General features: G+C 36.8%; 3 protein-coding genes across 3 annotated transcripts; all 3 read right to left on the bottom strand.

The window, feature by feature from the left end:
- Positions 1-6,508: 6,508 nt before the first annotated feature.
- On the bottom strand, positions 6,509-6,889 carry LOC133993682 (histone H2B 3-like). The gene has a single exon (XM_062432691.1). It carries the CDS (start codon positions 6,875-6,877, stop codon positions 6,509-6,511), a length of 369 nt encoding a protein of 122 aa, XP_062288675.1. The 5' UTR covers positions 6,878-6,889.
- A 2,235-nt stretch (positions 6,890-9,124) lies between these two features.
- On the bottom strand, positions 9,125-9,451 carry LOC133993891 (histone H4). Its single transcript, XM_062433016.1, has one exon. It carries the CDS (start codon positions 9,434-9,436, stop codon positions 9,125-9,127), a length of 312 nt encoding a protein of 103 aa, XP_062289000.1. The 5' UTR covers positions 9,437-9,451.
- A 4,646-nt stretch (positions 9,452-14,097) lies between these two features.
- LOC133993687 (histone H2B 3-like) lies at positions 14,098-14,478 on the bottom strand. Its single transcript, XM_062432697.1, has one exon. It carries the CDS (start codon positions 14,464-14,466, stop codon positions 14,098-14,100), a length of 369 nt encoding a protein of 122 aa, XP_062288681.1. The 5' UTR covers positions 14,467-14,478.
- Positions 14,479-15,184: the final 706 nt, after the last annotated feature.

Below are 15,184 nucleotides of genomic sequence, written 5' to 3'. Positions count from 1 at the left end.
AAAGAACAGGCCTAGCAACATTTGAACTTGAAGGATCAACTATCACACGCTTGAAGTTTAATTTTTATTGACTATTTCCTCATTCCCTGAACAACAAATTACTAACAAGTTTCATGTGATATATTTTCCCAACATCAGGACAAAGAAATGACAGCTTTATTCTCATAATAATTATTCTCACGTATGATCTCAGGTGTACAAACATTTTCCCTTCAGTAGAAAGATGTGAAAACAGTCTTCCAGAGTCAATGTTTGCACGTTCATCATTCTGCACAAGGAAGTACAAAACATATGACTGAGTGGAGGGAAATATTTACTTTTAATTATAATGTACAACACATAAAGAAGAGCTAACCTCATTCCTGTACCTATTTCCTGTTGGCACATTGAACAACATCTATTCTGTAGTTCTGTATTCTCCTTTGAGAAAATATCAGAAACCAAAAGGGACAAATTCATTTTACCATAAAAAGCTGTTAATAAGGCGCAAGTTTGATACATCATTTTTCCATTTAAAAGTGGAGTGTGTCCTATACACCAGTAAAATGCAAAGAGAGGTCAGATCTGGGTTTGGTTATTGGTCCGTAAAGGTCCATCAACACTAAGAATGATAACAATAATTAAAGCCACAAGCGGCGATGGCGGGCCCTCGCTCACCCATGCCACCGCAGGGCCTGAGGCATGGCAGGGCTGTGGCGTGAAGCAGAAAGTGAGAAAAAACCTGGAAGGAGGCCAAAAATGCAATGTTTCGTTCATCCAGTAGGGGGCAGTCACAGGTAGTTACACATATGGTCTGGTGTGGTCTGGTGTGTTCAGGGCGGCCACTCATCAGTCATGTGAAGTTTGGAGTGAATTGGACAAAGCATTAAGGAGTTATGAGAGGTTGATGGTTCATCCACCAGGGGGCAGTAGAGTGTAACAAAACACAAGCGGTTGCGTTCAGGGTGGGACAGTGATTACACATGTGAAGTTTTGTGGAAATCGCACAATGATGATGTAAAATATGGCACTTCCTGTTTCCACTAGGGGCTGACACGAGTGAGATCGCCTAAGAGCGAATGGAGACCTTGAGGTCGGCACCCTGGACCTGTGTACCAATTTTCATGATGATACGAGTTCAATAAAGCCATCAAAAAGCCAAACGTATTTTCATGGCGAGGAATAGATGGTCGCCGCGTCGCCACACGGACGCCATTACTCGTAACTTCACAGTCTTCATAATGTAGTTTCACCAACTGGTTCTGAATGAAGTTGATGGGGCAAAGTATGTAATTTTAATGAATCTTAGTTAACTTCCTGTTACCACCGGGGGGCGCTATGAGTTACGTGGGAAGTTAATATATCGGGACGTTCAGGGCGGAGCCATCATCATGTCCAGCAAGTTTGAAGCTGATTGGATGAAGTATGTGGGCGTGAGAGCCACTCGTATGTACATGGCGAGCACGCCAAAGTTAGTTGAGCCCTGGCAGACACGCCCTTTGACCTACGGATGCGCAGAGCACAACTTAAGCTCAGCTAGGTCTGGAGATGTTGCGTACCTAATTTGAACTTGATCGGGCGAACGCTGTGGGAGGAGTTAATTTTAGGCGGGAAAAATCAAAACCAAAATGGCCGACTTCCTGTTGGGTTGAGGTCATGAGGTCAAAAGGCTTTTTTGTATATGTGGGTATAATACATATGTGTACCGAATTTTGTGAGCATAGGACAAAGTTAGCAAAATTCCCTATGGGCATTTTTGGACTTTGTAGGGGCCGCTATTCCGCCATTCTGCGTCGACCATGTGCGACCACCCAAAAATATCCAATTTCGGATGAGGCCGGACGTCCGTGCAAAAGTATAAGCATTTCCGCATTTGGGAAAGGGGCGAAATTGGGGCACGAAATGTCGGAAGAATAATAATAATAATAATAATAATAATAATAATAATAATAAACATTACAATTTCAATAAGGCTTTCGCCAGGTGACTTGCAGTCGGCGCACGGGCCCTAACTATGACTATAAAGATAAAGATGTGAGTATCCACACTTATGAACTATGACATCCTGTTGTTGTTACAGCAGATAAAGAAGAGTAATTAACTCTCAGTTGGACACTTTAGATAACTTTCGGTCTAAGATGCTTATCAATGTGCCAACACGAAACAGGTACAGGAATGAGGTTAGCTCTTCTTTATCTGTTGTACATTAGAGAAGTAAATATTTCCCTCCACTCAGTCATATGTTTGCACTTCCTTGTGCAGAATGATGAAGGTGCAAACATTGACTCTGGAAGACTGTTTTCACATCTTTCTACTGAAGGGAAAATGTTTCTCCATGTTGACTTTAAACCAGGGTTTAAGGAGTTTTTGAGATTCCAACTCGTTAGGAAGCCATTTGAATCTGTTCATGGTCTAAAATGCAGCTTATACACCTGAAACCATTCATGAACATCATTGTGTGCCTCATAGAAAAAGAATGTATCAGACCTAAATGAATATTCAAAAGCAGAGGAATGTGTGATTGCTTAGACACTGACTTTGAAACTACAGGTTATTTTGCAAACTCTACACACTAACAACCACAAAACCTTACATCAAACCTGCAAAAAGTTATTTATTGGGCTTCATTGTTGAAGCCCAATAAATAACTTCTGAGCACGTCATGATCCTGTATTTGTAGCTTTCAATAACACCAGTCTACCTTTATATAATTGTATTGCAGTAATAACACTGTTAATGTATTTTCATGCTCTATAAAATTAACCTGGGACAGTCCTTTGGTTATATTTAAACATTTACAATGTGGGAAATAAATCTGAAATGATATCACAGTAAGGAGGACCAGTGGAAAGACTCACAGGAGTCAGTGAAAGCTAAATACAGCTGCACTATATATCCTGACCACAAGGTGTCACTGCTGCACTATAAAATGTGCATACAATAATTCAGAGGTGATCCAAACAAATCACAATAATCCACACAGAGTTTTACAAAGCAATAAATATGAAACACATAAATGGTGACTAAATGACCATTGATTTGTTTTCTGCCTCAATAATTTGATTTATAGGCCAAAATGTTTGAATTTAAGGAGCAAATGTCTCCTTCAATGTTAGTTCATGCAGTGTTTTGATCAGGTCACATCAGGCTGGACTCCAGACAGCAGCTTCTGTTAACTGTATAATACATCTGGAAACTTTTTCAGGGTTACAACAGCGGCTCACATCTAGTCAGTGATCAGATCACAACCCGTCAACATCCCGACCAATGATCAATCAGATCACTGGGAAAAAAAAGTCTTCATTTCTACAAGATCCCGACATGGACAAACGTTGTGAGTTTAGAATAAAGTGACAAATAAAAAAAGCAATGCATATTTTCTTTTAGTTCAGTTGTAACATTTTATTGTTCCAGACTTTCTTTTTCCACTCTTTAACACAGAGCTTCACACAGAGAGCTTGTTTACAACACTAAACATGTAATGATGATTTTTAGCTGTGCAAATGTTATTTTATGCATACAGGTGATGCATGAACTGCAGTACCGTGTTTCTGCCACTAGGTGTCACCAGTTAACATATAACATATAAAGTCGATGACTTTGACTGAATTTCGTCTGAATTATAAGTTATATTTGATGCTGCAGGCTGTTATTGAGAAATTTGAAAAAAAAAAAAAAAAAATATATATATATATATTTATACATCTTTGACTTTTTACCTGCATATTTGTGATTATTAAGATTAACAGAGAAATAATTTACTTTGACTTGATCATCAGACTGAATTGGGCCTTGTGAGCAACGTGATTGTTAATAGAAGCATTTCTCTTTCTGCACGCACAGATAACAACTCACCTGACATTCAGAACACCTGAAGAACCAGTTCAGTGTTGGCAGTCAGGTCAAGTTTATCTGTGTATCATAAACAGTTTGTTTGCAGCTACGTTTACACATGACCTGAAAAAACCTGTTAAAGCAGTCACAGGCTTTTAGTTAGTTTTGGTTTAGTTTTTAGTCAACAAGAATAATGTGTTTGACCTCTGAATTGGTGAATGTGAGACATTTCACACTTATTAAGACGTATAAGGATCCAACACATGATTAAAACCTCATGAACACAAATCATATTCTTATATCCTTCATATTCATTGGCCAAACATTATAAATTCATTTTAGACTCTATTGCACATTTTCTTCACAAGTGTTTGATAGCCATAGTTGATTAACACCGAAACATCAGTGTGTAAGCAGCATGATGGATGTAGAGCTAGTTTAAGTGTCTAGTTGTCAGATGAGAACTGAAGTGATTTTCCTGTTTTGCTGTGAGGGAGTCTTATCTGTCTTCTGAATTATATGACTTGACATGTACAATATCAATCATATCGACTGTTATTTATAGATGGTTTGTTGGTGCTGCTGCCATTTTTTTCCCAAGTTATCAGATAACAAATGTTCTCAGTACACAAACACTTCTATCTGCTGGGTTTGTTTTTTTTTGTTTACTATAATTGTTTTCATTTTCTGATTGCAGTCATTTAATGTTCCCAAGAATTGAGTTTAAAGGAAATCTGTTATAGTTTTCTCTTTATACTTTGCATCAAGCCTGCATTATGTCAACGTTATATTACTGTTGCTTATTGCAGCTTCATCACAAAAGCTTTGCTTCACAATGATTATGTAACTTTGGAGAAAAAAAACAAAAAACTGGATTTGACTATAACTAGATAGATTAGACAACTGGAGCAAGAGTCTGCCAGTGGAGGAAAAAATAACTAAACATCTAAAACTTCACAGCATGCATTAGGAATGTAAAGCAACATGATTTATAACATATCAGGAGGTTAAAATGTATGTATGTATGTATGTATGTATGTATGTATGTATGTATGTATGTATGTATGTATGTATGTATGTATGTATGTATGTATGTATGTATGTATGTATGTATGTATGTATGTATGTATGTATGTATGCCTAAAACTTACTCAAACACAAATATAGGCCTTCATGTTGCGATCAACAGCGCCCCCTGCTGGACCCACATGCAAGTATAAGAAAAGGAGCTGATCTCACATTTAGCACATTCAGTCATTAATGATCAAGTCTAAATTGATCATGATGAAGTCGTCAGTTTGGTTTTCAGTGCTGAAACAAACACTGTGCTTTCTTATTGACTGCTAACTGATGTGTGAAGATGAATGAAATAGATCAGTAGTATTTAAAAGCCTCGGTATATTAAGCTCTTATTTGTTCTGTACAGTCCACATCTGAAGAGCTGCTCACCATCATGCCTGCTTTGTAGGACAACACAATAACAAACAGTAGTTTTCTGACATGTAGTTAAGCTAAATGTTGTTTATTACAGCTTTAAAACATTTCTCTAAGTAAGTGACATCCACATTGAGGGATTAGACAGTGATGCTGACATAATGTCTGTTTGACATATTTGATTTCCCAGACTGCTCCATTTGCTTTTTGTATTTTCACATATTCAAGTATAATTTTCCAGCTAATAGAAGCTGCTGTCTGAACATAAAATATTTTGGCCTATAAATCAAATGATTGAGGCAGAAACCAAATCAATGGTAATTTAATCACCATTCATTTGTTGCATATATATTACTTTGTAAAACTGGATTATTGTGATTTGTTTGGATCACCTCTGAATTATTGTATGCACATTTTATAGTGCAGCAGCAGCGATACCTTGTGGTCAGAATATATAGTGCAGCTGAATTTATTGCCCACATTGACAAGTGTGCAAATATAAGCAAGGTTAATTCCCAGGTTAATTTAACAGAGCATGAAAATACACTAACAGTGTTATCACTGCAATACAATTATATAAAAGTAGAAGTAGATAGAGAAGGTGTGTGCGGTCCTGAAAAGGACATTTGTGTTGTTCTTTATCAATTCAGACAGAACAGAATACTTACCATAACATGTAACTTTGAGCCTTTTCTACATATTCAGTTTCTGCTGTCTGAGCTCAAAGTGATAAAGTTGAAACAGCAGCTACTGATAGTCTATTTGAAGCTTTATAAGATATCATTCATGTTTTTAAATATAATGAAGCTCCTTGCAAGTGATCAGTGTTGTGTAGAGCACTGAAAGTCTAACTCCCATTAAAAGCAGCTTTATTTAATTTGTTCCCTAATCAAGACCTATTTTTGAACTAAGCATTATTTTTAACTACCTGCTATAACATTAAATTAGATGAACTGAATCAAACTACATAGATCATCTGATATGAAAACATTGAAGTCAATGAAAATTCACTGTAGAACAGAAAGCTTTGTCACTATATTAAAGAGGAGATTACAGGTGCCACTTCCATTTATACTTTTAAGATTCAAAGCTAAGACAATGAGATATTGCACAAGATCATTATTTATAGTTCACATGACTCAGGGAAACATACTGAGCTACTAGAAGACACTGAACATACGGTAAAGGAATAAAGCTCTTAGTTGAAGGAGTGTGTGGTCCTAAAAAGGACCTTTGTGTATTAGCAGCAGCAGCAGCTAGTTTACTTGGAGCTGGTGTACTTGGTGACGGCCTTGGTGCCCTCAGACACGGCGTGTTTGGCCAGCTCACCGGGCAGCAGCAGGCGGACGGCGGTCTGGATCTCCCTGGAGGTGATGGTGGAGCGCTTGTTGTAGTGAGCCAGGCGGGAAGCCTCACCGGCGATCCGCTCAAAGATGTCCCCCACAAAGGAGTTCATGATGCCCATGGCCTTAGAGGAGATACCGGTGTCGGGATGGACCTGCTTCAGCACTTTGTACACATAGATGGCGTAGCTCTCCTTCCTTGTCTTTCTCTTCTTCTTGCCGGTCTTGGTGGCTTTAGACACGGCCTTCTTGGAACCTTTCTTCGGTGCTTTCACTGGATCAGGCATGATTGCAGTGGAAATGTTGTCTTTCTGACCGAGGCTGCTTTTATATGTGCTGCATGTAAATCTTACTGTGCCGTTGCTCGAACAGGATTGGCTGAATTATTGGCCAGACTGAGCATGCGCCAACTGAAAATAACGGTCGATTAGATTTTGATATGTAGTAGTAGTTTAATAGTTTGATTTAAATTGACATTTAATTACAGTCTTTACTGTTTAATATAATATATAGTTATATATAGTTTATGTATAATATAATAATATGACATATGTGACTTCCAGCCACATTATCAGTGATAGTAACATTACAGTTGGTGTAGTTATATTTGTACTTTAACACATTTTTGAGGTATTTTCTCTTTAATATTTGACTTGTATGCTGCTACAGTGTTTATCATGTGTATATTGTGCTTTTACTCTTACAACATGTATCTCAGGTTATTACTTAGTTATATTTGTGAAATACAATTCAGAGTTAAAAATCTGGTTAATGTGTTTGTTTTTTATTCTGAGAAATAAAGCTGATTATCTAAAGGTCCAAGATTAAATAAAACATGTGTAGCAGAACTTCTTTATAGCTTCATTTATCATCTCACAACATCTCCAGTTTATCACAAGATTAAATTAATGACATGTAATTATGGACAAAGCTTTAGTAAACACTTTATACACTGATTCATGTTTAATAAGTGTATCATGACTTAAGTTGAAACCTTGATAAATGTTGTTTTACAACACAAAAATACATCATTTCATTTACAGTAAAAATATATATTACAATTATTACAGGACAGATTTTAGTGGGTGGGTGTTTCTGCACAAGCAATAAAAAGATTATTAGGAAAAATACATAACAAAATATATAATGTACCAGAGAAATATTGATGTTTGATGATAGCATACCTGAATGTGATTATTATGGCACAAATCTCAAAGTGGAAGAAGATAAACCTGCAGCACAGTTGAACTGAAGTATCAATGTGAAGATTTATGTATAACATTACTAACTTGTCAACTGTCAGAGTTTGTAGAAAAAGTATTTTATTAAGGCTCAATAACTATATGATGGCTTGAAACTTTGACAAATGCTGTCCAAAACAAAAATAAATATGTAAACAGTAAAATTAGATATTTAAACTGTTATTAACTTATGAACAGGAGAGCTTTGAGCTGGGTGGCTCAACACAACACAATAGGCCACCAGTAAATATATATATAGTACAATAGTATTATGTACAAGTGCAATAATGGTGATGAATAATATGCCTGGGTTTGATGAGTTTAAAGTGAAAACCTACTGGTACATGTGTTTATGTATAATATTACTATCTCATCACAAGACATCTGAGTTACTGTAATAACGTATAGTATGTTATTGCACTTATAACACTGGTGCTAAAACATATACCTTGGGTGTGATGGTCATTGCACTGGTTAAGTGAAAAAATAATGCATATAGCAGTAACTTATGGGTTTGTAAGTATGTATGTTTAACATTTCTAACATATATAATTAATCACAGGACAGCTCAGAGTTAGTGCGAGGCTCAATCAGGTAATAAAAAAATAAAATAGTATTATGTATATACATGATCATATGTATATTAATATGCCTGGGTTACATGTTTATGTTGACAGTATTACAGTTGAACTACTGGTACATGTTTATATTCAACAATACTAACATAACTCACCACAGGACATCTGAGGGAGTATAAATGAGTTGCAAATTATGTAAACAGGCGACATTAGTATTAAATAATAGACCTGGGTTTGATGTTGTAGTACGAGTGAAAATTAGTATTAGTTTAAATGATGTTTATATACACACCACATTACAAACATTAGTAATACATAACATGTATAACAGAAGTGCCAGATGGTCTGTTCATGTTTCACATTTACCATAAATACATAACATATATGATCTGTCACAGGACAGCTAAGTTAATGGGTGGCACAACACAAAAAGTATATAGTGTACAAGAGCAATATAAGTATTAATAATGTGCCTGGGTTTGATGTTATAGCATGAGATTTGAAGTGAATAGTATACGGAGTTGAAAATGGGCTACTGGTGCATGCGTTTACGTAATCACACATTTGTTGACAAAATTATTAACGTGATATACTAACATGTTTATATATACACAACATTACTAATACGTAACATGTATAACAGGTAACAGGATGTCTCTCAGAGTGAGTGGTTGGCTCTTAAAAGAGCCTTTGTGTTTAAGGAGCAGGATGATGTTTAACCTCCGAAGCCGTACAGAGTGCGGCCCTGCCTCTTCAGGGCATAAACCACGTCCATGGCGGTCACGGTCTTCCTCTTGGCGTGCTCGGTGTAGGTGACTGCGTCCCGGATCACGTTCTCCAGGAAAACCTTGAGCACACCGCGGGTCTCCTCGTAGATCAGACCGGAGATACGCTTCACTCCGCCGCGGCGAGCCAGACGGCGGATGGCGGGTTTGGTGATTCCCTGGATGTTATCACGGAGGACTTTACGGTGACGCTTAGCGCCTCCTTTACCGAGTCCCTTTCCTCCTTTGCCTCTTCCGCTCATTGTCTCTGATCTTCTTAACAAACGTTAAAAGATGAATGTGAAATTCGCTGTAAGAGCTGCAGAATTTATAGCACGCCTGCGGACGTGAAAGAGGACATGTAGCGCCAACTGTCAGAAGCCCCGCCCACGAAGCAGAGTCATCTCTCCGCCATTTTGTGTCTTTTGTTTCTTTTATTTGGCAGCTAAACCTGACAGTTAACGTGCTGCTGTTGGTTAGAAACACACTCTCAGCTGTAGAGTTTGTTTTGTTGTTTCTGGACATGAAAAGAGGCTGAATGTGACGCTCCTCTCATATCAGACTATATAATGAAGATTAATATGTTAATAATTATTAACAACTATAATAATACACCTGTGATGTTGGTAATTGTCTTAAATCAGAGCTGCTAAATATATTCCCACTGCTCTACTGAAGTTTGTTGTAGTGTTTAAACTATTGTCTTTGGAAAATATAAGAACATCTTCTGAACTTACCAGATTGTTTTATCTGTTCTATTATTGACCTTTTACCCACTTTGTCATTATATCCAATTACTGATGATTATTTATCAAAGGGAGTTACCTGACAGTGGAGGGGAAATAAAGAATAGAGTAAAAAGAATAAAGACAGTATTGTTTCAATTATCATGTCATAATCAAATCATACAACAACCTTTAACTATAACAATACATCTTTATGTATTTGACACAAGTTAGGAAACAAACATCATGAAAATAAAATGTGCAGATAAAGGATTAAATAGTATCGTCCTATTCTGAGCACATATTAATAATAAGCACTGAACTATCTCAGTGACATGTGCTAAAATGTGCCTTTAAATTCTCGATAATCTTTATAGCTGCCAACATATTTACATTGATAACACTCTCATTCAACCCTAGTGTAAAATATAATAATTTAAAACACTGTAGAGCAGGAGGGTCAAACTTTAAAAGATTAATCATACTCTGACAAATGTGCAAATATCACCAAAGGACTGTCCCACATTCATTTTACAATGTGGGCAATAATGATATCACAGGAAGGAGGACCACCATTAAAACTAAATACAGCTGCACTATATATCCTGACCACAAGGTGTCGCTGCTGCTGCACTTGAAATCTTGATCATCAGATTGAATTTGGCCTTGTCAGCAACGTGAGAAGAGAGATCTCTGAACACACTTACTGTGTGTGTGTGTGTCTGTGTGTGTCTGTGTGTGTGTGTGTGTGTGTGTGTGTGTGTGTGTGTGTTTACTACATGTATGTCAAAAGTGTTCTTCATTTATACTGTCAGTGTGTAGAAGGTGCGTTATGAGCTTATTCAAATTATAGTTTGTGTGACTGTATTAATACAAAAACACTTTTTAAAAAATAATTTGAAGATATTTGCAACAATAGTTTTTTTTGCAAGGGATGTATAAGGTTTTGTGGTTGTTAGTGTGTAGAGTTTGCAAAATAACCTGTAGTTTCCTCTGCTTTTGAATATTTATTTAGGTCAGATTTTTTTTCTTCTATGAGGCACAAAATGATATTCATGAATGATCTCAGGTGTGAAATCAGTCTTCCAGAGTCAATGTTTTCACATTCATCATTCTGCACAAGGAATTTCAAAACATATGACTGAGTGGAGGGAAATATTTACTTTTAATTATAATGTACAACACATAAAGAAGAGCTAACCTCATTCCTGTACCTGTTTCCTGTTGGCACATTGAACAACATTTATTCTGTAGTTCTGTATTCTCCTTTGAGAAAATATCAGAAACCAAAAGGGACAAATTCATTTTACCATAAAAAGCTGTTAATAAGGCGCAACTTTGATACAACATTATTCCATTTAAAAGTGGAGTGAGTCCTATACACCAGTAAAATGCAGAGAGAGGTCAGATCTGGGTTTGGTTATTGGTCCGTAAAGGTCCATCAACACTAAGAATGATAACAATAACTATGACTATAAAGATACAGATGTGAGTATCCACACTTATGAACTATGACATCCTGTCTCTCAGCTGCTGGTTCCAGCTGTTTCTGCAGCTAATGTAAATATAGATGAGCTGTTACTGCTGTATGTTGGACAGAGAGATAAAAAGAAAAGCAGAAGGGTTGAAGGCAGCTGCTGATTCAGTGTGTTGATCAAAAGTATTTCAGACACTAGTTGCTGTGATGTCCGAACCTAAAGAGCTTGTTTAACCTTTGAAATGAACAAAATCTGTCTGATATCTGGACTGAAAAGACTAATGTGTTCTACAAATAAACCAGTACTGCAGAAGTTTCTCCCTCTGGTGATTCAGACGTTGGTGATGAGGGTGTGAATGCAGATGTGAGGATTTGATTGGTTAAGAAGAAACAGGAAATTAAACAGTTTGCAGAATGTTTATTACATGGAAAATGTCCTGATAGTTTCATTTCTTCATACTGATCTTCTGTTTGTGATACTGGACCATGCCTAACATTGTATTACCTTAATACTTCAGGACTTGCATATAAAAATCATTTAAACTAATGACAAGCTTCAGAAACATTACTGAAATTACAACAGAAATACATCTCTTATTTGTGATTGATGTTGATGCAAGTTTTTATACAACATGAATCCACCAAAAATCATAAATAAGTCTGATAGATAGAAATCTGTTTTTAGGTTTAATCCTTCTTCATCATGCAGGAAACAGAGGCAGCAGGAAAGAAACATCATATCAGCATCACAAAACATTTCTAAACGTGTGATTATACTTAGGTATTAAGATATGTTCAGACCAATGAAGTGTATGTATTTAAAGTGTTTGTTGATGTGTCAGACAGTGTTTCAACTCTTGCTGTAAACTTCTACAAACAGGGTGAAAGCAGAGTGTTTGTACATTTTAGGACTGACAGGTCAGACTAAGTGTAGCTGGTTGTGAGTCTGCAGAACATGAGTAAGAATACAGAGATGTTCTCTTCAGTAGTGTTTATTTCTAACAGGTAGGTAGAGGTGTTTGTGTTCAACTACTAGTTAGCAAGTCAGTGATACAACAAGACCACAAACATTTGAAGTTGGTGCATTAGTGAATTGAACATAATGTGTAAAAAGATGGGAGGAATGAGTCCAGTTTATGTATGTCTGATGTACTGCTTTATGTATCTCATATCATATCGCCCAAATCTAAATCTGCCACTGGAAATGAATCTCTCTCTCTCTCTCTCTCTCTCTCTCTCTCTTTCTCTCTCTCTCTCTCTCAGGTGGACAGGTGGCTTTCTCAGCCTCTCTGTATGCTGAAGGTTATGGACATTTCGGACCCTTTAAGAAACAAACACCTCTGGTCTACAAATATGTCGTCACAAACATTGGAGAAGCCTATGACTCAAACACAGGTATCTGAACCAAATCAATGGTCATTTAGTCACCATTTATTTGTTGCATATTTATTGCTTTTTAAAAGTTTAAAACTCTGTGTGGATTATTTTGATTTGTTTGGATCACCTCTGAATTATTGTATGCACATTTTATAGTACAGCAGGGACACCTTGTGGTCAGGATATATAGTGCAGCTGTATTTAGCTTTCACGGACTCCTGTGAGTGTTTCCAATGGTCCTCCTTACTGTGATATCATTTCAGATTTATTGCCCACATTGACAAATGTTTAAATATAACCAAAGGACTGTCCCAGGTTGATTTTACAGAGCATGAAAATACATTAACAGTGTTATTACTGCAATACAATTATATAAAGGTAGACTGGTGTTATTGAAATCTACAAATACAGGATCATGACGTGTTCAGAAGTTATTTATTGGGCTTCAACATGTGTCCAACCTTATAAAACAATCATGAGTCACTGAAAGGAAGCAAATTATATGAATTACTTCTGACACTTTATAAATAAAGGTCACTGTAGAGTCATTTATACCATTTGATTATAAAGGCCAGCTCATGAAACATACATTTACATAAAATGCTCTCAGTGGCTTTTCTCTGTCACATAGATACAACTGGCATGAACATAAAATGTTCAAATATCTGATTAAATCGTATCATCTCATTCTGAGCACATATTGATAACAAGTGAAATATCTCTGACATATCTGCTAAATGGTGTCCTAAAAATCTCAATGTTGTTTATACCTGCCAACATATTTACATCGTTATCATTCTCACATTCAACCATAAAAGAAAAATGTGAACGCTGTAGAGCAGGGGTGTCAAACATAAGGTCAGTGGGACAGAACCAACCATTGAGGGGTTAAATCTGGCCCGCTGGATAATATAATGTAAATCTAGCATCAGTGTGACACCAGGATGATTTCACACAATTTAAGCCATGATCATTAATGTTTTATGTTCATGCCTCTTTGTAATGAAAACAACTTATTCTTGATCTAAGCATTATTTTTAACTACCTATCAAAGTAAATTTAACTGAAACAATCATACTGCATAGATTTGATCTGATAACACTGATATCAATCAGCAAAAATCCTATATAGCATAGAAATCTTTATTATATTAAAAATGATTACAGGGGCCACTCCATTTATACAAGACAAGATACACAGGTATTGCACAAGGTCAATAAAATTAGAATAAATATAAAGCAGCGTTGTCAGAAGACACAAAACATATTATAAAGGAATGAAGCTCTTAGTAGAAGGAGTGTGTGGTCCTGAAAAGGACCTTTGTGTATTAGCAGCAGCAGCTAGTTTACTTGGAGCTGGTGTACTTGGTGACGGCCTTGGTGCCCTCAGAGACGGCGTGTTTGGCCAGCTCACCGGGCAGCAGCAGGCGGACGGCGGTCTGGATCTCCCTGGAGGTGATGGTGGAGCGCTTGTTGTAGTGAGCCAGGCGGGAAGCCTCACCGGCGATCCGCTCAAAGATGTCCCCCACAAAGGAGTTCATGATGCCCATGGCCTTAGAGGAGATGCCGGTGTCGGGATGGACCTGCTTCAACACTTTGTACACATAGATGGCGTAGCTCTCCTTCCTTGTCTTTCTCTTCTTCTTGCCGGTCTTGGTGGCTTTAGACACGGCCTTCTTGGAACCTTTCTTCGGTGCTTTCACTGGATCAGGCATGATTGCAGTGGAAATGTTGTCTTTCTGACCGAGGCTGCATTTATATCCGCTGCATGTAAATCTCACTGTGCCGTTGCTCGAACAGGATTGGCTGAATTATTGGCCCGACTGAGCATGCGCCAACTGAAAATAACGGTCGATCAGATTTTGAAATTTAGTAGTAGTAGTTTAATAGTTTGATTTAATTTGACATTTAATCACCGTCCCCTCTTTCATCTGAGTCTTTACTGTTTAATATAATATATAGTTATATATAGTTTATGTATAATATAATAATATGACATAATGTGACTTCCAGCCACATTATCAGTGATAGTAACATTACAGTTGGTGTAAAAAATATAATGTACCAGAGAAATATTGATGTTGGATGATTGATACCTGAATTTTATAATTATTATAGCACAAATCCCACAGTGGAAAGATATAAACCTGCAGCACAGTTGAAGAAGATTCATGTATAACATTACTAACTTGTCACAGGACAACTCGGGGGTTGTGTTAATGACATCTAATGTGCCAATACTCAGTGGTTAAAAGTGTTTAAGCACTGAGTATTGGCACATAATTATATTTGATTAATGCTCTCTTGTCTTGAAACTTAGACATATATTGTTGAACACAATAAATATGTGTATAGTGAAATTAGATATTACAATTAATTTGTATATATCAGGACATCTGTTGGAGGGTGGGCGATTTTACACAAGATTAATAA

Source organism: Scomber scombrus, chromosome 14, assembly GCF_963691925.1.
Source record: "Scomber scombrus chromosome 14, fScoSco1.1, whole genome shotgun sequence".
NCBI lineage: Eukaryota > Metazoa > Chordata > Actinopteri > Scombriformes > Scombridae > Scomber > Scomber scombrus.
This window is presented reverse-complemented; position numbering and strand designations above follow the sequence as displayed.

Bases quoted from the DNA above. Each gene is read 5' to 3' on its own strand.
- LOC133993687 (XM_062432697.1), bottom strand. From the start codon at position 14,466: ATGCCTGATCCAGTGAAAGCACCGAAGAAAGGTTCCAAGAAGGCCGTG.
- LOC133993682 (XM_062432691.1), bottom strand. From the start codon at position 6,877: ATGCCTGATCCAGTGAAAGCACCGAAGAAAGGTTCCAAGAAGGCCGTG.
- LOC133993891 (XM_062433016.1), bottom strand. From the start codon at position 9,436: ATGAGCGGAAGAGGCAAAGGAGGAAAGGGACTCGGTAAAGGAGGCGCT.